Raw genomic sequence first — 20,560 nt, forward strand, 5'->3', positions numbered from 1 at the left:
TCGGGAGTGGTGCTGACTGAAAACAGATGATTTGGAGCGATTCGCGCGCCATCTGTTGGTCATTCTAAGGACTTATTGAACTACCCTCGTACCTACAAAAAGTTGATTTTTAGCAGCGAAAAATTTGAGTTTCCAATCAATGAGTTAAACTTTCAACCAAGTAGTTAAATCTTTAACCATAATTATAAAACCTTGTTGAAAAAACAGTATTTTTTCACAAAGTAATTCAACTCTTAGTGAAATAATCTACTTTTAAGCCCAAGAAGATGTACAGTTCATATTTCAACCAAACAATTGCATTTTTGGCCAAAAATGATACATTTTCAATCAAAAAGATTAAATTTCTACCAAACACGGTCAATTTCAAACAAAATATATGAACTTTCAACAAAATTATTTAATTTTAAAGTCAAAAAGAGTATCATCTACAAAAAAGCTGAATTTTTAACCCAAAAATATGATTTATCAACCAAAATTTTAATTGTCGACCAAATAGTTTAACTTTCTATCAAATTGTTGACTTTTAACGTCAAAAGATGTAATTTTAACAAAAAAGAAAAAGTTTTAACAAAAAGTTTAATTTGAAGACAAATAGCTGAATTTTCAACTATAATTATGAATCCTTAATAAGAAAAAATTAATTTTTTTAATAAATACTTCAACTGTAAGTGAAAGTTAAACTATTTGGTCGACAATTAAAATTTTGTTTGAAAAATCATATTTTTGGGTTAAAAATTCAGCTTTTTTGTAAACGATACTCTTTTTGACTTTAAAATGAAATAATTTTGTTGAAAGTTCGAAAATTCATGTTATTGGTTGAGAATTTCACAACTGTATTGAAAATGTATTTTTTCGATTAAAAATTATTTTTTTCATCTTAAAATGTAACTATTCTAGGATTGATTAAAAATTATTCGTTTTTATCTGGAAATTGAACTATTCAATTTTTGGTTGAAACTTTATCCTTTACATTGTATTAGTTAAAACACTAATTATTTGATAGAAAACTAATTTAATTTGTTAAAAAGTAAATTTTTGGGTTCACAATTGATATATTTTGTTAATTAGATTTTTTCCTCAAATTAAAAAAAACTGCAAAATAAAAAAATTTCCTTAAAATCTTCCGGATTCTTTTTTTTTAATTTTTAAAATTTTTTCAAATACTCACTTAAAATTTTTTTGTGAAAATAAAAAATTATTTTCAATGTTCTTAGCAATCGAAACAACTTTTGTTATTCTTTTTAAATGCTGTACAATTCTCATAGGGCTTTTTTTTAATCTGCAAAAGTTTAAATCGTGTTTCAAATTATTTGAAATAATTTCAAGTTTTAAATTAATTCTGAATCTTTTTTAAATTAAAATTGTAGCGTTTAAACTTAAAATTTAGCTCATTACAAATTTAACAATTCAAGGCTTTTTATTTCCAACCATTCTGTTCAAATTTGTATAGTTTTTAAAAATTGTTTGTAATGGATTGTTTTAAATGAACGGTCAAATATTGCTGATAATTAGCGAAATTTTCTTTTTTTAATTAATAAATTTCAAATTGAAGGGGTTAAAAATAAAAATTTTTTAGACTGAAATAATATTTCAAGTCATAATCGAAAACAAATAAATTAATTTTCTAACAAATAATAGGTGTTTTAACTAATACAATTTACAGGATAAAGTTTAACCAAAAATGGAATAGTTCCATTTCCAGATAAAAGCTGTGATAAAAAATTGAATTGAACAAGGAAAAAAAACGAATTTTGAACAAAATTGTTACATTTTCAAGGGAAAAGGTGAATTTTTGACCAACAAGATTAATGTTCTATAAAAAAAAAAAAAAAACAATTTTCAAACTTAACCAATACATACGATTAATTTTTGATCAATCCTATAATAGTTACATTTCCAGATAAAGATAAATCATTTTTAACGGAAAAAATTTATTTTCAACAAAGTTGTTGAATCTTCAACTAATGACATGAATTTTCGACCAAGAAAATTAATGATCTACAAAAAAAGACAAATTTCAAACAAAATACATGAATTTTCAACGAAATTATTTAATTTTAAAGTCAAAAAGACGAATTATCTACAAAAAGTTGAATTTCTTAAGCGAAAAATATGAGTTTTCAATCAAAGAGTTAAACTTTCGACCAAATAGTTAAATTTTCAACCATAATTATAAAACCTTGTTAAAAAAAAGTATTTTTTTAGAAAGTAGTTCAACTCTTAGTGAAATATTTGACCTTTAAACTCAAGAAGATGTACAGTTCATATTTTAACCAAACAATTGCATTTTTGACAAAAAATGATACATTTTCAACCAAAACGATTAAATTTCTGCCAAAAAAGGTCAATTTAATTTAAATAAATTTTTTTATTTTGAAGTCAAAAAGAGTATTATCTACAAAAAGCTGAATTTTTAATTAATTTAAAAGTAAATAGTTGAATTTTCAACTATAATTATGAATCCTTAATAAGAAAAAATTAATTTTTTTGCTAAGTAGTTCAACTTTAAGTGAATAATCGAATTTTCCACCCAAAAATTATGATTTTAAGTTTTACAATATAGTTGCATTCACAACAAAACGACTTTGCAACCAAGAAATATTTAAAATTGATAATTCAACCAAAAAATGTAATTTTCAATCAAAAAGTGTGCGCGCAACCCAGGCATTTATATCGTCTCCTACCATATTCACACGGACATAGACGTGTCATAACAATGGATCACGTCTCGTTTCAGATCTGGGATCACTGGTGCCATAAGTTAATTTTAAACACGCTGCTTTTGAACCCTTAGTACTACTGGTACTGATATTGATCACATTGTTTATTTGTTGCTATTTATTATTTATTCTTCATTTATTTGTACTCTCTCCCTTTTACGGGCTTGAGAGTCTTTACATAACTATCACAAGTATTCTTACAAGCAAGCCTTATACTATCTTACAAACTATTCGCTTCATACCATCTTAAATTATTATTCTTATTTCTAAACGCTTGCGTCTTTGCCCTGGGCTTCAATTTCCTCTTACCATTATCTGTTTCAAATTTTAAGTCTAATCCGTAACACTACTTCGTAACTCTCCTTTTTTCGGAGACATTTTTTTAGCTTTCTTTCTTATCCTGTGCAACCAGCTCTCCCTCTCTCAAATCTTCTAGCTTTTCATTTATTCCTCCCCCTGACCATTTTCTTTCAGAATCCCTTTAATCCTCTCTTCTGCACTCTCCCCACTTCGTTCGTCCCCTGCACACCTCTCTAACACATGCAAACATGTTTCCTGCTCAGACCTACATACTCTACAAACATTCTCTTCTTCATTCATCCAATACCTGCATGCTCTTACACCCTCTTCCATTCTAAATCTCGCTACTCCATTCCATTTGCTCACTTTTTCAATCCTTTTTAAGTACTCTGGTTCCCCCTGCCTCTTAACTATTCTATACTAGCTTTTGTACCTTGAATCTTCTCATGTTAATTGTTCTCATTCCTATCCTCCGACATTAATAAGTAACTAGAACATTAAGTCTAAAGATTATTGAAAATTAGCGAAAATAATTCTTTAACTGTGATTTTTGAAATATTTTTCTTCTTGAATAAAATTCGTTTGTTCATGTACTTATTTTGTTACTTTTATGATTTAAAATACTATTTTTAGTCTACGCTTCCCCTATGCATCCCCTACGCATGCAAAATAAATGTATTACAGCTATCATTGCGGATAAGGTATATTCTCATTGCGATGAGAATGACATCCTTACAGAGGAACAAATAGGATACATCAAAGGAACTTACACAGGGCATACATTGACTACAAGCAAGCTTTTCCTTCCATGTCGCACGACTATTTGCTTGAAGTTTTAATACTTTACAAAATCTGCCCACGTATTATTGACTTTCTAAGTCATGCGATAAGGCTCTGGGGTACAAGAATTAAGTATTTTAATCATGGAAAATTAAGGATAACTAGATCAACACGGTTTAGCGTTGAACCCCTTAAGCAACAAACACCAAACAGCATGTCTCATGGGTTCAGAATTCATGATAATGAGGATGGTCATCAAGTGCCCATCTCCTGTACATGGATGACCTGAAACTCTACGCTAGTTCAGCCCAGAAACTGCAGCAAGTGATCGATGTTACAAAGCAGTTTTCGAATGAGATCCACATGGATTTCGGACTAGACAAATGCAGAACAGGGCATTTAATCAGAGGGAAGTGAGGGACCGCAGAGTTAGAGAACGAGTTCGAAAATGACGTCGAGGCAATGGCTGCAGGCGAATCATATAAATATCTGGGTATTCTTGAATCTAAGGGTATTCAGCATACGATAGTTAAGACAAGCCTAACGATTGCCTTCACTACGAGACTCAGATTGATTATGAAGAGTTTTCTCAACTCGGCAAAAAAAATCAGGGCAATCAACACATATGCCATCCCTGTCGTCACATACTCCTTCGGGTTCATCAAGTGGTCCAACGCCGACCTTGAAAAGTTAAATAGAATCGTTCGCGTAGAAATGACGAAGCACCAAATGCACCACAAAAATTCAGCGATTGAAAGGGTAGTTCTACCATAATATAGAGGGGGTAGGGGCGTTGTAGATGTCAAAAAACTGTGTGAGTCACAATTTACACAGTTGAAGGACTATTTTAACAGCAAACGAAATTTTGCTCTTTACAGCACCATGTGCAAAACGTATTTTGACTACACACCCTTGAATTTATCCTCAGATGGGGCCTTCAATATCAGGGCAGAAACCATAGATGAATTAGAAATACAATAGCGGCAGAAAGCTATCCACGGCGGGCACCCCAACATGTTAGATCAAAATGAAGTGGATAGTGAGGCATCTAATATTTGGCTAAGAAAGGGTGTTCTGTAACCAGAGACGGAAGGATTCGTCATTGCGATACAGGACAAGGTTTTGACCACCAGCAATTATCGCAAACACGTGTTAGATCAGGACCTGGTTGACCGGTGCCGATTATGTGGAGATACAAACGAATCCATAGAGCACATTATTGATGGCTGTCGCGTAATGGCTCTGAGAGAATGTACGAACAGTAATAATGATGTAGCAGGAATTATACATCAACAACTTGCTCTAAACCTAGGACTCTTAAAAGAATGGATCCCTTTCTATAGATGCATTTCAGTGTCCGTTTTAGAAAGCGAAGATTACATCTTATATTGGGACCAAGATCCGCAAGTATAGCGAGTTAAAGCATGAAGTAAAGACCATATTAAAGAATATGAATCATGCATCTATACATCCCATTGTGTATCTCTAAGAAAGCATCCAGAGGTGACTGTTGTCACCTCCAACGCTAGCGGCCGCTCGTAATTGTATACCTACAACATCATCGCAGGAGGTTTCAAAAATCGTATTGGATTGACTTATAACATCCTAATCTTATCAGTCACTTGACTTAGTACGTCACTATGATGTATAACCGGGTTCATCCGAGCAAAACTTTTGAATAACAAACATAACAAGGTGGTATCTCTAAGAAAGCATCCAGAGGTGACAATTGTCACCTCCAACGCTAGCGGCCGCTCGTAATTGTATATCTACAACATCGTCGTAGGATGTTTCAAATATCGTATTGAAATTACTTATAATATCCTAATCTCATCAGTCACTTGACTTGATCGGGCTCACCCGAGTAAAAGTTTCGAATAAAATAATAACAATAACCCCCCCCCTCCGCCTTCCTGAATATGTTAAATTCGGCACAGTGCTCTTCGCAGATCACATGAATGCATTACAAGAATGCGTCCGTGAATTATATATATCGATATAGCCCCGTGCACACTGCTCAAAAAAATAAAACCTAACTTTAACAAAGAACGCCTACGACATATTGTGAAGTAACCAATCGTAAGTCTGAGACATACATTTTTATAACAGTAGTATATGTTTAATACGCGCATAAATTATTAAGAGCAATTTAGGTCTTAGATTGGCAGGGTGGTTGACAGCGGGCGCTGTACCAGTGCTCCCAAAATAGTTACGACCCTGCTTTCAGAACCCCGCTGAGTGGCAAACAAAATAAGCGGTTCTATCACTCACACAAGGACCCTTTGAATTTTAGCTTACCCATACCGCGTTTTTAAATATTTATTATTCTTCATCAACATTTTTTTTGCAATCTCTATGATGTTAAAACTTTCCCTTTTTAACCATTAACAGCTTTGGCTCATTGTCGTAGGTGCAGTAGCATTAAAGTGATTTTTGTTCCTTTTAAACTAATTAATGGTCACGTTAATGAAAATATTTGATTTTTTGAAAAAATACAAGTTATTAATAACCCAGCAAACATGATTATATTATAGTTATGTAACTGTTACATAACAGATATCACATATTACGTGATTGGTGACTCACATGTGACTTGAAATGTCCTACTCTGCTCTGTAACTCTGTGACATAAGTTTTGTAACTGATATGTTACCACGCTATAACTCGATGACGTAGTTATGTTATGTACATGTTATGTCCCATTTACGGAACCGTATTTTAATACGTATTTATGCTACATAAAAGGTATGGTATAAGAGCTGTGTAAAGAATATACAACAGAGCTACGTACAAAATATATAAGGGATTTATATAAAGAATACGTAAAGGAGTTACGTAAAAAATACATAACAAAGATATAGAAAATAAATATAACGGAGTTATGTAGAAAGCATTTAAGGCAGTTATGTACAAAAAATATAAATAAGTTATGTAAAAAATATGTAACGTAGTTATGTTAAAAATATATAAATAACTTACGTAAAAAATACCTGACAAAGTTGTATAAGTCTAGTTACTAGTCGAATTCTGCGGAAGTGCTTTCGACCCTCCACTTATAGACGGTGAAAATGATTTCACTTGCGTCTGACTTTTACTGTCAACCACCAACTGGGAACCGGCTGGTACTAAATCAGGGATGTGCGCCAAGTAGCGCGCGCCTCGTGCACTGCCCAAAGCCGTGCATATTCCGATAAGTCGCCCCAATATCAGAAAGTTTCTATTTTTTATCTTTCCTATTTTCTAGACAGGTTTTCATATTTTTCTATTCTATTTGGCAAACTTTTATTTTATAGAATTATTTTTTTTATCTTTTTGATATTTCAATAATCTTTATGCTTTTTTTTTTTAAAGAGCATATTGACCATTCTTATTTGTTATTCATTTATGATAATTTCATATCAACAATTTTTAACACTTTTTAATAGAAAACTCGTTTTTCCACTTTAAAAAATGCGAAAAATTCGAAAACATTAGTTTCCTATTGAAAACGTGTGTCAAAAGTTTTATTTTTCCAATATTAACTATTACATGTTTTGTTGAGAATTCAATTTTTTTAAATCATTTGTTTTGTAAGAAAAATAAACTATTTGGTTAAAACTTAAACTATTTATTTAAAATTTAACTATTTTATTGAGATTTGTTTTTTTTTTCTAGGTTGACAATAAAAACATAATAACAAAAATATATCTACTTTTTTAACTAAAATATTTGTACACAAAATTTATACATTGCTTCTTCCCTTCATGAAATATATGTTATATTCTTAAATTATAGAATCAGTGAATATTCTTATTTGATTTAATTTAAAGAATTTTAAATTATCAATAACTAAAAGAAGTTTTCATGTTATAAATATATAATATGAACTTTAGGGTGGCCCAAAAAATCACATTTGAGAAATTTCAACGGGCTTGTTGGCCAAATCGTTCTAGTAGGCAAATAAATGTATGCCTATTTTTTTATTTTCGAAAAAAATTATTTTTAGAACTCCCTCTGGCCATTTTTATATCTTATGGAGTTTAACGTGTAAAATCTTTCCAATTTTTATTTCTTCTATTTTGAACAGGAAATTATAAGCCAATTTATTTGATATTTAATATACTTGTTCACTTATCAATGAACATTGCATTTATCGCCATTTTATATCTCAGAAGTATTATGCAAAAGTTTTAGGCATATCAAAAATGGCATAAAATGGCAGTTTTTGGAGGCTCATTGTGACCCTCAGATATACTTGTGTAACTTGACTTTTTGAAGAGAAATTCTTTAGACTAGTGAGAATAGATTTCTAAAAAAAATGATTAAAAGTATAATTTAAATTGAGTAAAGCGTAAGAAAAGCTTATGAAAAATGACGCATTTAAGTTGAATACCAGCTAAAGGGACTGCAGGTGGACGGCTGCAAAAAAAGTTGACCCTCAGTCGGTCCACTCATTCTACACCGTATTTGCTGTCATCCCAAGCTGTGGTGACTGACAATGAGTTGAATGGTCGAGTAATAATAAGTTAATAAATCTATAGCTGCACTATGAGTTAAACCTGTAGCTGGTGTAAGGATTTCTTTACTTCAAATCAGGAAACTTTGAAGCCTCAGAGCGAGTTCTAAAAATATTTTGTTTTTAAAATAAAAAAATAGGCATACATTTATTTGCCTGCGAGAACGATTTAGCCAACAAGCACGTTAAAATTTCTCAAATGTGATTTTTTGGGCCACCCTAATGAACTTCAAGATTACTATTATTCATTTCTTAAATATTTCGAAAGGATATACTCATATTCGACAATAATTCTGTAAATAAAGCTGATAAAATATCATTCATATCGGAAACAAATCCTCCACACCATTTTGGAATCGTTAAGTAGCACTGAAGGTAGCAGAATTCATATAGACCATGCGTATTACAAACTTCAAGTACAAATGATATACGTTTGCCTTGTAACAGTTATGCCACATTGCTACATAAACGTTACTAATGGGCTTTGTACGCAACTACACCGTTTTAGTTTAATTAAGTCACACTGTACCAAAATTATCATAGGTCATGCGTGCAGTCAAGTTACGTAACACATGTTACATGACTGTTACCGAACGGTTATATCACATCATTAAATGGATATTACTAATGTGCCTTATGCACACCTTACTGAATTACACAATAAAGCCGTTACAGTACACTTATGTAACCATTTTACAAAATTGTTATACATTTTTCGTATCAAAAAGTTAGAGAACAAATGTTACACGATTGATACATAAGTGTTACGTGACATTGTTATGTAGCTATTACTACTTTGCATTAGAACAGCTGACGGAACCACGTAGCAACGCCTCGTTATTTCACTTACATAACACTGTAACAAACTTGTTATAGATCATTCTTGTAATCAAGTTCTGGAACAAATGTTATATGACTTTTACATAACAATTACGTCACATTGTTCCATATTGGTTACTATTGGGGATTATACACAACTTACAGAACCACATTTTCATCCGGTGTCGGCCTTGTTAGTGCCGCTTTTTTTGCGAAAATTGGCAGGGTTACCTTGGAAATGAATGTGATGCGTGGCTTTGTTGTACATGCCATGCATGTCGTCTCGCATCTTCTTATTCCACAACTTATTTTGCGGTGTAGGGTGGTTTTCCTTACGACACCTCGTTCACGTTGGTGCTGGTTGGTGTGGCGGTAGGCGCGTCCTTGCTTGGGTAGAGAGGTCCTACCTTTTAGAACCTAGCGAAGCCATCAAGTTCCAATGTCCTCTCCCGTTTCGTTAGTTCGTGGTTGAAGGACATCTCTCTGACGTTGCTGTCACGTTACTGATCCGTCGTTGTCTTTGCTTGGCTGGTCAAGGTGCGGTGACGTTGTGGGGAGACTGGTTGTACTCGGTGTTGCTGCGGTAGGAGTTTCCCGGTTTGCTGGTGTTCGTTCGTCGTCCTGTTGGTGGGGGTCCTCTCAGAAAGGTCTGAGGTCCTTGGCGTGGTTGTGTCGAAACTTTTGGCATTTCTCGTTTTTCAGTTCAAAAATGACTCTGGAGATTCGTTTCACGACTGCAAACGGTCCCTTGAATTTCTCGGCTAATTTGGCGTTGATTTTAATATTTCTGGATAGGTAGTGTATTCTTCTTAACACTTTTTCTCTGATTTCGGGTGCCTATTTCCGGCGCCTTAGGTTATAGTGTCCTTGTTGTCTCTAGAAGTCGTTAGCTGTGAGATTTCGAGCCAGTTCCAGAGCTCCCTGTTGGCTTACTATACTGTGCTGGTATTTCTGATTGCTTGCGACGTGGTTGCATGCGCAAGACTACCTGGTGTCTGGAATTCACGACCGTAATTCAGGTAGGTGTGTGTAAATCACGTGGATATGCTCGGTGCCGTATTGTACGCAAATTGCAGCTCTCGAAGGTAGAGGTCCCACGTTAGTTCCATGGCCCAGCGGGCTAGACGGCCTGAGGAGTTGTCGATCTTGTCGAACCATTTAAGAGATCAGGACAGTGAAATGGTATCCCTCCAGGTAGTCTCTCATCTTCCATATGCCCCATTTTACGGCGAGGCATTCAAGTTTGGTGGCGGAATAGTTGCGCCGAGTCCTTCTCTGCTGGCGTCTGTTTGAAGGGTGAACTCTTTCGTCCATGCAGGACAAGCGAGGATAGGGGCAGACGAGAGTCTGTCTTTTAGTTCGTCGAAGGCTTGTTGGTGGTCGTCCGTCCATTGCCATATTGCCTTTTTCCTCAGTAGTTGGTGTAGAGGTGCTGTCACACGGGCTACGTCCTTGATGAACCTTCGGTACCACGATATGAATACAAGGAATCGGCGGGTTTTTTTATGTTTCTCCGCGGACTTAGATCCTTGATCGCGGCTACTTTTTCTGGATCCGTGTGGAGGCCCTCTTTGTCCACAAATGGCATCACGGCAAATTTGAATAGCCCTTTTCCGGGTACGGCGAAGGCGGTGAGAGGTCTGCTTTCTTCGGTGAGGGCTAAGTGCCCATAGCCATTCTTCAGGTCGATGGAAGAAAGATATTTTGCTCATCTTAACTTGTCCAAGACGGGGTTGATCTGAGGGATTGGGTGGGCGTCTTTTTTGGTTACCTCGTTGAGGCGCCTGAAATCGATGCAAAATCGAGGTTTTCCGTTTTTTCTGCATGCGATGGCCATTGGGGAGCTCCAAGGGCTGTTCGATGGTTGAATGACTCCCTAATCCAGCATGTGTGACACTTCTTTGTCGATTATCTCCTGGATGGCCGGGTTTCTTGGCCGATATCGCTGTTTGACAGGTGTTGGGTCTTCTAGCTGTATGTCGTGCTTTGCGAGGGGTGTTACGACCTTAACTGTTGCTAAGCGTATCATCAGTTCGTTGATGAATTTTTCGGCGATCTGTGGATGAGGGCGTCGGGGGTGTTCACCTCCGAGAGCTGGACGTACAGCCGTAATCCTGTTTTCATGTTGTAGTACGAAGTTTCTATTGTCTTTTCGGCGGTAAATCCTCCTCGTCTTTTTGTTACTGTCAGCAGGGCTGTTAAGTAGTTGCGGATTTGTTCGTTAGCTCCCTGATGGCGATTGTAGATCTATTGTTCTAGTTATACAGTTCGTACGGCTGCGCAGTTGAAGTACCAGAGCTCGCCGTCACCTTTGAGGAGTTCCAGGAAGCCTTTTAGGATTTGGTGGTCGGAGAAACTGTATCATCTCTGTAGTTCCTTAAGTCTCTCGAGGAACCCGTATACGTTTTTGTCGTCGAAGTAGCAGTTCCATTTTCGCATCTGATCCTGGATTTTGGTAGAGGTTGTGGCATGATCAACCTGTTCGTCCGGCTCCTCACGGCTGGTGCGTCGTGAATGTGTTCGCTGACCTGGGTATTCGGGTGAAACACTGTTTCGTGAGCGGTTGGCTCTTTTATAACCACTGGTCGTATGGAAGGGGATTTTTTAAGGAGCGGGGTAAATGTGGAAGGGGATCGTCTGGAAGAGGAAAAGATAAGAAGGGGCACTTCTGTCCTGGCCGCGCAACGTGGATTTGCATATTGTCCCGCCAGACGCTTCAGTCTCGCCAGGGTTTTCAGATTTGGGACAGGCTTTACGAATAAAGAAACAACGGTTCATATATAATCAAAGAAACGAGTTATATTCTCCCTATAGTCTACAGATCTCATTAATTCTAAATGAGTGTGTGTTAAGTGAAAGTGTGTGTATGTGTTTTGCTGTGGGTGTATGTGTGTGTGTGTTGCGTGACCGTGGGGGGAGGGGGTAAACGGTCGGGCGTGTCGATCGTCGGAAGCACGTGGTAATTGGTCTCAGGTATAGTCGAGTCGGTCCGTGTGGTCGGGTCCGCGTTCAGGATGCACGGGATGGTTCCTTCTTGGCCTGGAGCGTCGTCTCCTGGACGCGTCTTTCTCTGAATGAGGGCATGGTACGGTGCAGGGAGAGGGAGGTGCTCTAGTAGCCGTAAGACGTGCCTGACGCTGTGGGCAGCCGCCGGAACGTCTGGCGATATCCAAGGCGTGCGCGACGGATGGTTGTTCGGTTTAGACATGGTTGGTCTGGGTGGTCAGGTTGGTGTCGGGAGTCAGGGTTTCACGCTGAGTTTTCCACGGGATGCCAGTCAGTGGCTCCTGACGCTGACGTACCCTAACCTTGATGGGTGGTCACAGGACCGACTGTCGGCCACCGATCGAGTCGGTTACGGAGATCGGGATCTGTGGAAAGTTTACCGCGTGTAGGCCGGTCAGGGGCGCCTGACGCTGACGTATTGTGGCCCAGATGGTTGCTCATAGGAGCGCATGTCGGCCACCAATCGAGTCGGTTACTACGACGAAATACTCTGGCCTCGATGGGCGATCACAAGAGCGCATGTTGGCCATCGGTCGAGTCGTTTACGAGGAACGGGATATGCAGGTGGTTTACTGCGGGTAGGCCGATCAGGTACACCTGACCCCGACGTAACCTGACCTCGATGGGTGTTCACAGAAACGCCGGTGGGCCACCGATTGCGTCGGGTAACAGCTTCGCCTCTGTTAGGACGTTCAGGGGCACCTGTCGCCGACGTACCCTAGCCTCGATGGATGGTCACGGGAGCGCCCGTCGAATAAGAGCTGAGAAAGGTGGCCCGATCGCCTACTGGGATCCTAATCCCCGATGGTACTTGGTTCACCGCACACGGCGAAGTGCCGTTTCTGCGTCGCGCATCTATCTATATTGTCCGTGTCTACTTGTCGCGTCAGCGTACTGGGTGGTGGTGAGTGGAAGGGAGTGCGTCTCGGTAGCCCAGTGTTCGTGTGCACATGCGCATTATGTGACGGTACGTTACATTCCTTTCTCCGACCTTTCATTTTTATTTTTGTATTTACAAATCGGTATTAGTAGGTCATACAGGTTCCACAATAATATATAACAATAATAGTAAAGTACTAAAAATATGAAGGTTTTTTTTTAATTGCATTTTCGAGTTCCTGTGGTCGAATTATGTCGATCTTTGTCAAGACAATTAGATTAGCACATTTCTGTTATTACAAACCTCTCTGTATGACAAAACAAAATAAACGTAATACCCAGGTTACGTTTCCTGAGTTATGAAAAACTAGAAGATGTTGGTACTTAGCTCCTCGCCTGTTGTAACCATATTCAAAACGACATGAGGATATTAAGAATTTATTTTACTCTTCCTTAATGATTGCAATGTAATAAAATTACTAACACCTTAATACTCAATAAAATTAAATAAGTTTGTTTAGCAATTTCAGTTGGCGAAAGCTTTTTAAAAAAATTTTTTAATGACCTAAAGACAAAAAGGAACCTCTCATTGATCTAGAAGTATATAAAATCCCTTGTTCTTGTGGCAAGATCTATATTGAAAAAGCCGAGAGAGCGGTTAGTCAACATATAAAAGAACAGGAGAGTAAACTCAGGCTAAAACATTTCACGCAATCAGCATTAGCTGAGCATCATATCGAAAAAGAACATAACGTTTTATTTGACAAAGTATCCGTCATCGCAAAAACACAATATTTTTCCAAGAAAATAGAGAAACCATTGAAATCTTAAAACACCCTAATAACATTAATAGGGACAATCAGTATAATACCAATCCGACTTGGCTTTCCGTCATCTGGGTTGAAAAAAAATACTTGATTGGCCAATTAGGTGAGACTAGTCTCCAAGATTGCATGCATGGATAATGTTCACGAAACTTCGAAAAGAGTCGTCATTTTGCACACGATTAAAACTTTCAACACTTTCTTTTTGTTTAAAATAAATGTTGAACAAATGAGAAACCTTCTTATATTCATTTTTTTAGGCTTTCTTCGTTACTTAACTTGCGCTACTTTTTATTTTACTTAAATTACTTAATTTTTAAATTATTCTACTCTATAAATTAAAACAGTTTCTCCTGGACATGCTTACACAAATTTGAAAGAATAATTAGTTGTCGCATATTTTCCTTGACCTGTCATGGCTTCCGATCTGTCCGAAACCCCTCAAGAGCCCCTCCTGGCCAAACCACCTGTCGTGACCGATATCGAGTGCAGAGTAATCCTCGTCCATGCGTTCTCGTATTCAGTGGGTCTCTGCATCCATCAGACCCGTTCATGATACCTTCTTCGTTAATGAATGCACATGCTATTATCAATCTTCCTTTAATTCGCACTCGTTTCACGTAATAAATATATTTTTCAGATATATATGTAACCTTTTCGGTTATGAATTCATGAAAAGTCATTCAGTAGCGTAATATAAATATTGTCCTCCAATTCTGAATAGATAATTTTATTTACATTTTTACAAATATTCTGAACTGCTTCAGCCATTACTTTAAAAACTTTAAGAAATAAAACTTCGTCAGAAATACATTCTGAAAATAGATAGACAACAAAGGAACTTTGAAAAACATTGCCTACTAAATATTTATTTTAAAATTGTCGATCATAGTGTTTGATAGTAATCTAATGTTTTTGTGCAGATTCGCGAGAAAAGAGTGGCTCAGACATCGAAGAGAAATCGGCTAGAACGAGGAAACAAAGTTCAAGAGTTTTCTAACGCCAAGGGCCGGCGGCCACGTCGCCAGGATCGTCTGCGATTCAAAAACAGTGGCGCTAACAATAATAGAAAATGCTAGTCGTCCGTTCTTATACCAGAGTGCTAGGAAATATGCCTCGCTATTACTAAAAGAACAAAACATTATTTAATCTGAATACATCATTATTGTGGCTTTAAATAACTCATCTTAAAAAGCTAGCAGTATAACTCACCGATATTTTATGTGTTCATGATGTTTTAAACATTTAATGCGTTGGCTGTAACATTGACATAATTATATAAATATACGACTTATTCAGTAGGTAATTACTTGAGAGCAGATCACAGCCACTGTGAAGTTAATTGACGAACGCAGCTAGGCTTTTACATGCGGAGAACCGTCATCTCGGCAGAGAGGGCGACACATAGCAAAGTGCGTGTCCGAAATGTGGGTGCACGCTTACTATTGGTCTAACCGGGGTTCTCTACATGTGAGAAGCTGAGCTGCGCTTGTCAGGTAACTTCCAAGTGGCTCTAATCCGCTCCTTGGTAATCGCCTGTGGTATTTATAAAGAGAAAATATGAGAGCGGTATGCAGCCATCTCCTTTCATTTAAGTTGATTGCCGGACAGCGTTGATTTTAGTCGATAATCTATTTTTTTACGAAGAAACTTTCGACTGATAGAGATAGGTTGTTTTCCGCTGTCATTCTTTCTCTTTCTAACATAAGTTATACGCGATTTCCCTCTACTCAGAAGGCGGAAAGGCTTGATTTTCTTTTAATATTTGTATAGGCTTGAATTCCGTTTTGCACCGCCTCATCCAGACTTACATTTTCATTTCAAACCCGTGAAATTTTTGACAGGAATGACCTGAAGAGATCAATCTTTTTCAAGGCTGTACATGAATTCCTATAGAATATAGGGGAAATAGACAGTACGTGTAAAAAATATTTTTTGACCTTGAAAATTTACTTTAGAGATCATATTTGTTGAAGAAAAATTATATTATAAATGATTCCGTGCGCTTAGATATTATGTTTCATGTGTTAAACCTATTTTTAAATCAATTTTGGCATGCCAATTTCAAATTCGGTCATTAAATCAGTGCAGGAATTACTTATTCTGAGAAAGAAAGCGATTGAAGTTACATGAATTACATTCAACAGTCATTTTCATCATTCGTGATATTTGAGGGGTTTTGAAGCCGCTGATTTTGAATCCGAAATCTAAATATAAAAATTCCAAATGCTAGATCCATTGAGGCAAATTTAGATTGTGGATACAAAACCAACTTGACTAAAAAATTCAAAATAGCAAATCAAATAGAGTGAATAAAAATAACTAAAAACATAATCGAATCCTATTAATATAATACCACTCTTGAAAACGAATCCTCCTCACTATTTAAAATGTTAATAATAATTTTATTGCAATTCCTAATAGTTAGACAGGTTACGATTTCAAGACCATATTTACGTTCTTATAATATCTACATTTATTTATCTCCTGACCTCAGTCGGCCGACTTGAAAAGCAATGCAAAAGTGACGTTCACGCTAGCGGTCGGACAGGCTTTCCGATCTCTGGATAAATTAAAAAATGTCTTCATCTTTGTTCCGACAAATTAAAAAGCTTTAAATATACAATACATACGTTGAAATTGCCAAGGATTTCGAAAACTTCAAGTCTCCCACCGTTAAAAAATGCAGCTGTTCAAGTCAAAACTTCAAAATAAAAATGTTGTATTTTCTGACGAAGGAAACATCATATATACCCCAAATGGCGATAAAGGCTGATCGGCTTTCTAAACATTGGCAATACCGAAAAATTAATATAAGTTTACATAATTACAGTTTCCTGCACTATTCTTACTATAAAATACACGAGACTATCCGACCATTGATACTTGTCTGGAGGCTGGTACACTTACCTTATTATTTCGGGATTTTTGGCTCGCTAATGTTGAATCCACAAAATCGGTTCAAATATGATTAATCAAAAACTGTAAAAAGAATAATATAGTCAAATCGGTTTTGTTTTTACAATCTAGATCCGACAAACTGCTTTCGCCTTCTTAGATTCTTCAATTTAAACTTCAGATTCGAAAAAAGCTGTAATATTGACTATATATTTCTTCAATCCCTCGAATGGTGAAATAATAATTCATCAAGATGATCATTTTTGGCCTATATGCAATCTATTGACACTATGCCCATGTCCCACTAGCAGTTGGAAGTGGGGTCTATTTCACATTTACAGGAAAAAGATAATAAGTGCGCTTATAGCGCTAAGCTACTTAAGGTGTGGCTTGCTCGACAGGGTGTCTACTGCGCGGAAATTCAAGTAAATCCGTGAATTTATTTTCGATGCGAAAAGTGCATTTTATTTCCTTATAGTTTATCATTTCTGTGTAGCCCTTGAAGCTACTTGCGATTATGCATGACCCAACACACTGTGCATTGTATATATGCTGCAATTATAAGAAACTTTATATTTATAACCGGAAAAAGTGTAGGAATTTTTCGGGAATTTCGTGGGCAAAATTTAGTAGACATCCTGCTTAGAAATCGGTTCTGTTTTTTTGTTTTGATTCATAGTTTTTCCAAAGAAAGTTCAGGGCCCCAAAGTACTGTTGTAAAATTCCTAGGAGCCAATCCTTGGTCAGTTTTGAGAAAATTGTCTTTAAAGAAAATTGAGACTAGCTTACGGGCTTGAAAATGCCTTCTCCCAAATGTCCGAGTAGCTCTGTGCTAGAGCGCCGGTTTGAGCGTAGAGGCCGCGGTCTTGATTTTCGCCGCCTGCAGTTTTTCTTTATTTATTTTTTTCTTTGTCAATATTTAGATGTTTATTATTCAATTCCCTCGTAAAACACTTGTCCACTGCGCAATAATAACATTTAATTTATTTTCCAATGCAATATTCACATTTTCAGAGTTTTCTCACATAACGTGGTCATTTTTATAAATTTGATCATTCACTTAAAATTGAGGAAGATAATATAGAATAATAATATATTTTAAACAATCATATTTTAAATAAGATAAGAAATTTTGATCATGTAGATAAACATTTTTAAATGAGAATATAAGAGACAATTTTTTAAAAATAATTTCATTCGTTCCATAGGCCTTTTCTTCGTCTACCTGAGAAACACAATCAATAGGGAGCAGTGGTATCAAAAAGAGAAAGTAGCGATGGCCTTGCCCTTGCACGAACGTAAGAGTAGTTGCTTGCGACGTGACAGTGTAAGGGCGTGTTTCGAAAAGTGTCCAGAAGTTTATTTTTTAAATTCTAATACTTTTGCGTATATAACACAATATTTCCGACGAAAAATTCTTTAAAGTGCTTCTGGTCCTGCGACAAAAAAACGAAATTGAAGAAGAATTGATTCATAGTATGCCAAATCTTCCTTCATGCAATGTGCAATATGAAGCATTTCTTTGTGTTTTGGTACCTTTTATGGCAATTCTCATTCTGGCTCTTGACAGTGAATTCTATTTAAATGGAAGAATAGATGTGATATTAAATCCGTCGTGTAATTAACGTTTCAAAATATTACATAGATGAATGTAGTGACAACGGTCAACGATAACTTCCAGACAATTGGTTGACAATTTAATAATTGTTTGGAAGCTGTCGTTGACACTTGTCATAAAATTCATCTGTGAATTCTAGTTTTATTTTTTTCTACAATATTTTCTTATTGTGATTTCTAATATTTTATTCAAAATAAAACAAAAAAAGAAAAAAATTTCGGATTATCAAAATTACATATTTCATTCGAAATATATTCTTATTTTATAGTCTCGTCAGGAATTTGAAGTAAATGATTAAATTTATAAAAATTACCTTTTAATGTGAAAAAGCTCTGAAAATGTGAATTTTTCATTGGAAAAGGCATGCTAAGCGTTTATTATAAAACAATTCACAAAAATTTTATAATGGAATCGAATATATAAACATTTAAATAATTACAAAGCAAAAAAATGTAGATGGCGATAATCGAGTCCGTGGCCTCTGCGCTAAAACCGCGCGCTCTACCGCAGAGCTACTTCGCTACTTGAGAAAGTTCGATTTTACGTCCATAAGCTGGGCTCCATTTTCTTTTAAGCTATTTTTCTCAAAACTGGACAAATATTGGGTCCTAGGAATTTCACAAATTTACTTTCGGGTGATGACCTTTCTTTAGAAAAAGCATGAGTCAAAACAAAAAACACCACCTCTGACCTTCCCCTTGTATGCTGTATGATGGACACAGTCATTTATAAACATTGTGAACATGAGTACGTTCTGGGCGGAGTCAGATACACCTTTTACTGCAGTTTCAAAATTCGAATTATGTTAATGATTTTTGTATTTTTGAACTGACTAATTTAATATTGTTTGAAAATATTTATATTTGCATCGTCTGATTTTTATAACATTGCTTTAGCAACACATGTTTCGAGTATCATTTTTCTGCAAAACTCTACTGCATTAATTACTAATACCCGGGCCGAGAACTTTCACATCACTTATTATATTCAGATATAACCTCGAAAAGGATTTTTCCGCCTAGGTGGTTCCTAACCAAAGTTCTAAACAGATCTGTAACTAACCTTCTTTGCGCCCCATGCAAATGGATAATTTTGCTCTTTACTCACATAAAAAAAGCAAATAACGCCACAGGAAAATATTAGACAAAATTGAAGGTTGAAATGATAGGCATGGAACTCATGTAAAACTTCATAATATTGTCAATAGCAGCTTAAATTTTGAAAAATAGTAAGTCAAATAGTGCAATGCAATTTTTTAAATACTACATTTAGAGATTTTTATCTGATATAAAATACATCTCCCACAACATCTTGTGGAATTCCTTCGAATCTTTTAAGATATATCCTAAAAGCTTTAAAGTCTGATAAAATTCGTTGTTTTGAAATCGACCGGAATCCCTTACGTCTGTTTAAATCCCTGGAAACATCTGAAATCCATAAAGATCAATTCAAATTTAATTGATTCCCTAATGTTATGTAAAAATTCGTTGGAATCCCCTGAAATATTTTAAATATTACTGATATCCAAATTATCTTTTGAAAATCCTTTGAAGTTATCTGAGATCCTACGAAATTCCTGTAATCCTACACAAGTCGAGTAAAATCCTCTGAAACGGCTTGAAATCCATGTTTAAAAATTTCTCCAAAAATGATGAAATCTGTTAACTACTCTGAAATCCCGCAAAATTCGCAAAATCGGATAAAGGCCTTCAAAACCCTATACATATTCAAATATTTTTGGAAATTCTTTAAAAGCCTTTAAAATACACTAAAAGTTTCGAAATTACTTGAAATTATTGGAATCGTTTGAAATTCCTGAGCACATTTTTTAATCTCTTAAAGTTTTCTATAATCAGGGTAGCCGTTTTAATCGAGAAAAAATTACTAAAATTCCTCACTATTATGGAAATTAACAAATTTGAATTCTAAAAGCTTAACCCTTTCCATTTGAAGTAATCTTTATTTTGTAAATACTTTCTTCCTTTTACGGGTTTGAGAGTCTAAGCATAACCATTACACGTATTGCTACAGACAAACCTTATACTAACTAAACTGCAAATTAAAGCACTTAAGTTGATCTCTTGTGAACTTTATACTTTTAAACTTATAGCTTAAAACGTTTTTGATTCCGAAATTTGTTATTCAAATGCTAAGTAATTTACACAGAAAAAATACAAGCTTTGAACACTTTCCTATGAACTATTTTAAAGTAAATGCCGTA

The 20,560-nt window shown here is 35.7% G+C and overlaps 1 protein-coding gene across 6 annotated transcripts in view; it reads left to right on the forward strand.

Annotated features, from left to right (window-relative positions):
• Positions 1–16,992, forward strand: part of LOC117168235 (tumor protein p53-inducible nuclear protein 2) — a 131,633-nt gene extending 114,641 nt beyond the window's left edge. For all 6 annotated transcript variants that reach the window (XM_033353721.1, XM_033353720.1, XM_033353723.1 and 3 more), the window contains exon 4: positions 14,747–16,992. In XM_033353721.1, coding sequence (XP_033209612.1) covers positions 14,747–14,902 — 156 coding nt within the window. In that variant the 3' untranslated portion in view covers positions 14,903–16,992. The remainder of the gene's footprint in view (positions 1–14,746) is intronic.
• Positions 16,993–20,560: the final 3,568 nt, after the last annotated feature.

The sequence above is a fragment of the Belonocnema kinseyi genome, chromosome 2, assembly GCF_010883055.1.
Source record: "Belonocnema kinseyi isolate 2016_QV_RU_SX_M_011 chromosome 2, B_treatae_v1, whole genome shotgun sequence".
Taxonomy (NCBI): Eukaryota; Metazoa; Arthropoda; class Insecta; order Hymenoptera; family Cynipidae; genus Belonocnema; species Belonocnema kinseyi.